General features: G+C 38.8%; 1 protein-coding gene across 1 annotated transcript in view; it reads right to left on the bottom strand.

The window, feature by feature from the left end:
- Positions 1-6,442: 6,442 nt before the first annotated feature.
- LOC139468073 (GPI inositol-deacylase-like) overlaps positions 6,443-9,418 on the bottom strand; it is an 83,035-nt gene continuing 80,059 nt past the window's right edge. Inside the window, exons 25-27 of the mRNA XM_071249780.1 lie at positions 8,927-9,072; positions 8,013-8,114; positions 6,443-7,739 (exon numbers count right to left, since the gene is read on the bottom strand). Coding sequence (XP_071105881.1) covers positions 7,556-7,739; positions 8,013-8,114; positions 8,927-9,072 — 432 coding nt within the window. The 3' untranslated portion in view covers positions 6,443-7,555. The remainder of the gene's footprint in view (positions 7,740-8,012; positions 8,115-8,926; positions 9,073-9,418) is intronic.

Below are 9,418 nucleotides of genomic sequence, written 5' to 3'. Positions count from 1 at the left end.
ATGCATCTGGGAATGGAGAAGCTGAACGCGCTGTGCGCACTATAAAGACTCTGTTACATTCAGCAAAAGATCCGTACTCAGCTCTTCTCAGCTACCGATCAACCCCACTCAGTTGTGGTTATAGCCCAGCTGAACTGCTGATGTCAAGGAAACTGCGCACAAAACTGCCAATCATGAAAAAGAAACTTGAAGTTCATCCACCTGTGAAAAAAAAGTTTGTAAACTTTGAGAAACATCAACAGCAAAAGCAGGAATATAACTTCAATCGTCGCCATGCTGTGCGCTCACTTCCTGTTTTGAAAAGGGGAGATAATGCATGGGTACCAGACAGGAAAGAAACAGGTATTGTGCTCAAACAGCTAAGTCCTCGGTCTTACCTCGTAAAGACTGACGATGGAACCTATAGGCGGAATAGACGTGACATTAACTTGTTACCAAGCAAGTTCCGAATGTGACTGAAAAAGAACACTCACCTGAACCAAATCCTCATCCATGTCTGAAACAAACAAATGACTCCTCAGTTTACATAACACGATCTGGCAGAGTCTCAAGAAAGCCAGATAGATACTAAGACTTTCTCTCATTTAAAGTTTGACAAGTGAGTCAGTATTCATTGTGTATGGGCGAGAGATTTATTATTCTGTAACCCTGAGGTCTTGGGTATGCTAAAGCTGTGTTCACAATGTTGTGTGAGTGAATCTTGATTTGTTTTGTTTATATGCATTATAATGTTTCATTGTCAAGGCACAGTTGAAAGTATTGTTAAGTTGCTTTCTCCTGGAAGGGGAGATGTAGTGGTATGCACAAAGGGAGACAACAACAGTTGTCATGATGTAGCCCACACGAATAAACGTGTCTCAAACACACTCCTGCGTCCGTCCTGATTTTGAAGGAATAACTAACATAACAAGTATAAGTACAGTAATGATTATAAGATGATTTTCTGATATTATGTGAATGTGCTATAATATTTTTTGTGATACAGGCGACATTAGTATTTGTGTCCACCATTTTGTCCGCCATGTTTAATATTCAATATCATTGTACATGCAATGTTTGTGCCATGAGAAATGAATCAATATCATTTTAACTCATGTGCGTTGTGTATAATTATAAGTTTATTACAGCACAGGTAATGTTGCGCTGGTTAGGCTTAGATAAGGGTATTTTTATGTAAGTTTATCTATGCCATTCAATTTGAGATGTTTTTTATAGTAGGTTTAGAATGAATTAATACGGCAGTCGATTACTATGTATATTATTTTATATTTATTTTTATCATCTGTATGTTATCACTTATAAGAAGGGTCTGCAGTGACAAACAGTTACAGTAGATTATGCCTACTGTCACCTGAGTGCCACACATTCAGTAGGCATATGAAACATTTATTGTTTATATTTCATGTATGTTTATGCCACCAATGTGTGTGGATACAATTGGTATATTTCACATCATGATTAATATTGTGATATTCTATTTATAATGTATTCATGTCCTAGTATAAGCTATATATTTGTGAACTGCATGTATGTATAATTTACATCTTGTACATACCGGTATAAGTGCATTGATGCAGTTTAAGTAATATGTATCACAGAGATGTGTATTATGAATCATTTGATATCTGTCATAGGTTCATGTGACGGGATGCAATTAATGATTTATGTGTCTTTGTCAAAACTAAGTTCTGAATATAATATATGGAGAACACCATGATTAATGTGGTGAATGCATTTAAATCATTATATCAATAACTGTGATACGTGCAATCACTCCATAACTCCATGAATGTTTTACCTATTTGTTGTTCATTATGTTACAGGGTGAATATTGATATTGGCAAACCAATTTGTGGCTTCTTGGTCACGACTCACCCCCAGCAGGCATTGGTCTTCCTTTTGAGTTGTGCACCACCCTAACCTGCTACAATTGAATAGGTTTGTTTCAGGACATTTATAATGGGAATTACGTTAGACAGGAGGATTATACTGAAGTATAAGAAAGAATGATGCAAGGCTGATTTAAATTAACAAATGAAGGTTTTCCCCTTATTAGTGTTTCATAATGATCTTTGGATAAACTTCATTCATTTGTGTTTTGATTCTATAATTGGAAAAAAATACTGCCAAGGGAGCAGAGAATGCAACACAAAGCCATCTTCAGTACACATCTTAACCTTTACCATAGATCTATTTGTTCTACTATCACTGGGCGTCATTAGAGGGTACCTATTCCAAATTTAGCGCTGAGACCAGGATCAGGGTATCTTCTTAATTCTAATAATAATCTGCTTCTGAAAAATAAATTGGTCCATTTTTCTTCAAGACTGATGATCAGTTTTTTAGTAGTGCCGATGTTAATCTGCAGGAACCATTTATCAACTTGACAAGTGAGTTGAACCACCTCAGCAAAATATGTATCCAATATCTACACTGTTTTCACCTCTACCTCAAGTTGGAAATAATGTCGGTGTAAGGGGTAGACAGACTGGTAGGGATACACATTTAAGGTCAGGTTACAATGCACCTGCACATCAGAGCAGGGACTATCGGTTGTTTGGTCACTATGTACCAGACACCATCATGACATGTGGGTGTTCTGTTCATGTCAGCACTCCAGAAGTAGAACAGAATAAGTCAAGGGTTGATTTTTGGAGTCCCCCAAGTGTTCATAGTGCAAGACCATTAAATCCAGGGACCACGTTTTTGTAAGAATTAAGGTGGTATCAATTAAAATAAATTTGTACATACTGGTTGTTTAGGTATTTTGTTTTATTCTGTCTTGGGGGAGAAACCTTCACGTTTCACTTTGTTATTCTGGGAGGTATCTGGGAGGGCACAGATTGTTACTTTCAGATGGCCAATTAGAAAGAGATGGCAGACTTCTTGGAGTCCGAACACGCCATTTGGCCCAACGAGGGCATGGCCTGCGAAGTACCAGGATGCTCTGGTCACCACTATACCAAATAAAGAGACTTGGTTAATCATTGTGTTCCGGAACACCATCCGAAACACAACCTTCAGAAGTGCTTTATTTGTTAAAGGGTTTTTCAAAGAAAACCAGATGCATAGACACTCAGCCATCCAAGTTGTGCCAGTGTTCTTTACAACCGTGCAGCGGGGGAGCATAACTTATAAGGACCGAGGAGCATGCCTCCTTCCATGACCAAGATATCCCAAGAAATACAGGGAATGCACTTTGGAGCCTCAAAGAAACAGCTTTCCCTTCAAACAGGGATATTTTACTGTGGTCATTGTTCTCACACATATTGCAAAGTTTCAGACAATTTACAACATGGACCAGGAGCCATTTGGGCTCACATGAGGCCAATTTTACAGGAGAGTAGGACAGGAATATACCACTGTGGACAACATTGAATTTTTTAGTGATTGCCCTATCACAATACAGACAAAAGGACAACTTCCATCTTCTAACTTTGAAACCACATGAGATAAGGTTCAAGAGAGCTGTTTGGAACTTTTTGAGGCGAGTCGTGGCACAGGTGCACAAGATGCTGTTTGGGGTGTAATGAAGAGGAATGAATGACACAGCTGCTTGTGTCAGATACCATGCAAGTATTGATGTTAATATCATTTCATATATACAAAGCATGACTGACACAGAAGTTTCTGCCCATTTTTCATATAACTAAATATTAACTTTAATATATTAAAATAACTATATAAGTAATGTATAAAAAATAATCAAAATCATGCAAAGTTACATTCTCACATACCAATATGATTATTTGAAATATAAGCATGATAAGTGAGTGAGTATGGTTTTACGCCGCTTTTAGCAATATTCAAGCAATATCACGGCAGGGGACATCAGAAATGGGCTTTACACATTGTACCCATGTCGGGAATCCAACCCGGGTCTTCAGCGTGACGAGCGACCGCTTTAACCACTAGGCTACCCGACCGCCCCTATCTAATATATAAAGTGTGCTTGGTTTATAATTTCAGTTGCTGTCTGTTATGAACATGAGCAGTATCACTCTCAGTAAGAGTTCCAAGTTACGATTGCTCTGCAATTTTGGCCAGTACAACCAACACAAATCTTAAATAGCTGAATGTGAGATTGGACAAAATCAACATGGGTGTTCTGAAAATGTGGTCGCTGCTATGACCACAGACATTGCCTGTCAAATTTGTCCTGAAATTATTTTCAAAGTGGGTCAAAGTTTTCAATCAACTTGCTCAAGTACTTTTATATCTTTGAGAGCAAACTTCAACTTGAAAGCTTATGGCAGTGACTGAAACGTGGTGCTATTTTTAGACAATCCCTACTATTGGTTCCATGTTATTGAGATGTGCCGTGTTGTTTGTTACTGTGTAGTCTGTATGTCTCTATTGTTGTAAAAGTGAAATGGGGCAGTAATAAGTATCTTTACTATGGTAATCTGTCATTTTGTTTGTCTGTCAGGGATGAAATCCTTGTCTGCTATGGTTGTCATCTTTGAGAGGCAATTCGAAATAATAACATCTGATCGGATATCGTGTTTTCATCACAAGGGACATAACTTATGTTCTACAACTTGTTCTGCAACGATCAAGTCAAGAAAAGTAGGCTTGAAATGGCAAGTATGGAGTCTAGGCTTTGATAAAGGCTGGTGGACACTCTTGCCTTGGAAAAATGCACAATCATGTGCTCAGTCTGAGCACATGTCAGGTCGATCACAGTAAGTGCAGTCCTGTCCCAAACAAATACAAGTTGTGTTATCTTTGCACAAACCTGGTAACAGTTACATAGTTAGAAGACAAGGCTGTAGTATGGACCTATTCTATACCCCAACTAGCACAAGTTTGTTGACCTTCCCTTTATCCAATCATGATCTTCATTTGAATTTCCTTAGAAAGAAATACTGACCTTTTCACATGAGATACTGCTTGTGTGAGGTCAAGAATACCTCCGAGCTCGAGGTTGCTGATCACCTATTGGTAAATTGACTGAGGTGTCAGCTTGTGGTTTAGATGTTCATGTGTTCATCAACCTGAATAAATTTAAGTCACTAAGACTTCCATGTTTGTTATAGAAACAATACTTTAATGAGTCACTTGGTATTTCATGTTTGCCAGCATTAATAACATATTGTCCAAACTATCTTTGAATCCCCCCCCCCCCACCCCCCCAATCTGCCTGCCACAGAAACTTATACGACTCAACATTTGCTAGGACCAAAATAGTTAAAGGTGTAGTCCTCAACAAATGTTGAGCTGTATAGTTTGAAATCAGTGATAAGTGTAAACACGAAAGATGTGACTACATGTTGTTGCCTGCTGACATCTCCACGATGACTGAATCAAAACAGGGTCCCAACTGCACCAAGGAGGAAAGAACTGTATTTGCTGACCATATTACATAATTCAAGATCGTCCGTGCAGCAAATCAAAGAGAAGGGGAATCAGAAAGAAGGAAAAATTAAAGAACAAGCTTGGGTGGAGGTAGTTAAGACCCTTTTGTAAGTCACTAGTGACAGTCAGATGTCCTACTTATACTACATTATAAATATAGGGTTATATTATCTATGAGGCCGTACTTTGAAGCAAATAAATACCAGTACATAAATTTCAAGTAACAAAAAATGGTGCTGTGCAAAGCGAAGTGTCTTAATTGCATTGCAAAGACAAAGTCTAGTGTATTCCAGCTGAAATGGCCGTTATCAACTCTGTATGGAAATACATCTGTGGCATGTAAGCAAGTTTGGAAATTAGTTATTCATCAGTACTTTAGGAAACTGGTGAAGTCTAGGCCTTGTCAGTCAGTGCACAGTCTCATCAAGCAACTCACCTGCTGTCCTCATTCCAAAGCATGCATTTATCATGCATGTGTGGAAACAGAAGGTAGGAGAGACCAAGGTTCTCAGCAGCTACATCTACTACATATTCTGCACCAGTCATGAGAGCAGCCATAAAAAGAAAGGCAGACACTACTGTAAAGCAGGAAATATTCTGAACGGCACTGCTTTCTCTCACAGGAACTTCAGAAACACAACATTGGTGAGCAACTGTCCTACATCACAGCTGATGAAATTCAAGGTGAGGAAAGAATATAATTCAAGATCAACAAACCATAAAGGTAGCACAGGATCTGCACTGAAGGCAAAGTAACACAATATGTCCAGTTGTCACGTTTATCACAGGAGGGGAAGCCCCCTACAAACAAATAGCCTTACACTGGTGACAGGTTACTGAGGATCACAACCGTTGTAGGTAAGCACCAAGGGTTTGTAGCTCACCTGGTCCTGCAGGTCACCTAGCCCTGTAGCTAACCTGGATCCATCTACACACAAGTTTGTTCCATGATTTAACGGGGATAAAAAAGGCATTGACAACTGAAATGACGATAGTACAAACCCATGGCAGTCCAGGTGCAGTAGTTCCATCATTCCTACATTACTTCATAATCCACATAAACAAGGCCTGCATGCACACCAAACTACCACATGAATCTCATGAGATTGGCTTATCAAGAACAGACACAATTGTTATTCTGTGCTCCCCTTTCTTGGTCAGAACCAAAAGCGTCACAGCCAAAAATGTTGTCAGGGTAGATTTGAACTTCCACTAAAAACACACCGGATTTCTTTGTATGATTTAAGTTCAGAAAAATACATTTTCAATCAAACAAGAACCTTAATTGTCTGTCTGAACTGATCCTTAAACAGGTAATATGGCCTTTTTTATCCCATGAGTAAAGAGAAAGAAACAATTTAATGTCTTAATTTCTAGGTAGAAATGAAAATGTTGATTCAAACTCTCAATCATTGTTACATGCGGCTTTATTCTAAAATAGCATTTAAAATACTGTGAATGATAAGATCTGTTGAACAAAAAATAAATCCATTGTAACAGGATTAGATACAAAAACAAGAAATATATATGTACTGGCACTGGAAGGAATGTTTGTTGTAATGGATTACCCATTCTGTTACAACAGCATGTTTGTTGTTTAATGCCACTCTCATCAATATTCCAGCTACATGACGTAGGCCTGTGAATAATCGAGTCTGGAGTCATGAGCATCGATCCATATTATTGGGATACGATGACAAGATTCAACCAAGTCAGCGAGCCTGACCACCCGATCCTGTTAGTCGCCTCTTACGACAAGCATAGTTGCCTTTTACGACAAGCATGGGTTGCTGAAGACCTATTCTACCCTGTATACCCTGGGTTTTGATAAAAATGAATGACAATGTTGAAATTATTATCAATATAATGATGAATTTAAATCTGTGGCCTGACCTGGTCAGCCCCTCATGATTTTAACCCTCATTAAATGTTTTTATTTCTTTTCAATTTTTCGTTTTCAAAAGAAATATAGCGCTTACATAAAAACTGATGCACAGAGTGCATACAGTTGAAGTAGGTCTAAACAGATGGCATCACACATGTGTCTGAATATCTAATATATGGTAGTATTGTCCTGGATAACACAATCTTAAGCAACACAAGCACTCTGTGATGAACAGTTCTTCACATCATCCTAAACATATCAAAATATGCGGAAATAGATGAGAATATGATGGCAGTAGTCAAAGAAAAGAGATCATTCATCTTTTGTCTTTGGTGGAAACATAGCAGCAACAGCCATGGCCTCCAGTTTTGGGACAGCGATGACGCAGAGCGCGGCGGCGATGACGTACGAGAGGCGATAGATTGAGTCCATGGCATAGAGCAGCGACGAAAACACCATCATGTACAGCAGCCACGACACAATGGTGCAGCTTGATCTGGAAATATGAAGAAAAATCATGGTACAATAAGTGGTATGCTCACATGGTATCAACCAAGTCACCGAGCCTTACCACCCGATCCAAGTCATCTCTTACGGCCAGCATAGGTTGCTGAGGTACAATTCTAACCCTGAATCACCACAAGGGACATCTATTGGACAAACACAATGACAAGATGAGCAAGGAGAGGTATGATCAAAATCCATTTTGTTTTAATAATGTGAATATGGCATGGGTTCCTGATAGAAAACAATCCTTGAGGATACTCACTTGTTAAATTCTACTTTATCATTGATGAAATACAGCAGAGATACTACACTGGTGATGACTCCAACTATCTTGCTGGGGTCGGTCGACAGTGCCACACTATACCTGCAAACAAAACAATATATATATATAACACATATAATAATCATAATTAGTAAAAACAAGGGAAGTTTTTAACAATATGAATATCACTGCAACAGGTCTAAGAACAGTTGGAGGGAGGAGAGAGATGACACAAAGGTTAAGAAAAGTCTAGAGAGTTCCGGAGTTGCTTAGATTACAACCATTAACCATCAATATTCATTGTTCAGTGCGTGAGTAAGATGTTCATTCTTTGAACACTTAGAGACAGCTTCATGTGGCAGTATAATCTTCTGTGTGTAGAGCACAGGTCATAATTTAGGAGAAGTCAAGCAGCGTTGGTTGTAGAGAGTAGTTGGATGGGTGACGGTGTTCAGCAGCTTCAGGCCTGCCCCACACTGAAGTACATGTAGTACAAGTGGGGTCTCCTTAGGCAAGTGACTTTGTTTGAAATGTGCCTCTGTTCACCCATCAGTGAATGGGTACCTGGTAGGATGATATGGTAATGTGACTGAACCTTTTAGAGCTTCACAAACAGCTTGTTTGAATACTCCCTGAGAGCTAAGAATGAAAATCTAATGCACACTGATCCATTGATTGGGGTAATAATGTAGTGCTCAGACCAATCCTTTGGGGTGTGGATCTATCGCATTATAAAATGCACATTGGTATTATTTGTGAATAAACGATAATGTCACCAAATTAGGATTTTTGTAAAGTGAACCATCTAGACACTTGTCTACCCTACTTTAATTACAGCTTTATAAATCTGAAATAAACTATAAAAGTATCCAATACTTATTATTGTGTAACAACAAAAATTGGTAGTGTCTCACCTGAAATTCTTGGCCCACACAATTAGAGATGGTGAATTGAGAACTAGCAGCCAGAGATATATCATCAGCAGTATAAAGAAGAAGTTGAACCTGGATTCATCCTCTCTCACTCTGGTGGAGGCCCACCTGTTGCACAGCCACAGCACCTGGTAGAAAACATACACTATCTTATCTTACATATTCGTTTCTTATTGCTTCCTGAATGGGAGATTTTCCTCCATGAACCACGCTGAGAGATGAGGTAGAAATTTCACATGTCCCACTAGGAAATGTCGAACTTCTTACAATGCGAGTACAGTGATTTGATTATTTCATCTTAAAATGTAGCTTGGCGAACGAGGTGAGTATATCCGATTGTCATGCAACAGCTAAAAACTTGATGTATTTACGTCATCTGCAAGCTGTCACCATGTCTGTGAAACAGTATACTAGCCAGATGGAGACATGTTAGGTATACGGGTGAAAACTAAGCCAGTATGATAAATTGTCAAC

This window comes from Haliotis cracherodii, unplaced genomic scaffold (assembly GCF_022045235.1).
Source record: "Haliotis cracherodii isolate W230 unplaced genomic scaffold, xgHalCrac1.p SCAF_2, whole genome shotgun sequence".
Classification (NCBI taxonomy): Eukaryota; Metazoa; Mollusca; class Gastropoda; order Lepetellida; family Haliotidae; genus Haliotis; species Haliotis cracherodii.
Note: the sequence above shows the minus strand (reverse complement) of the source record. Positions and strands in the feature narration are given on the sequence as shown.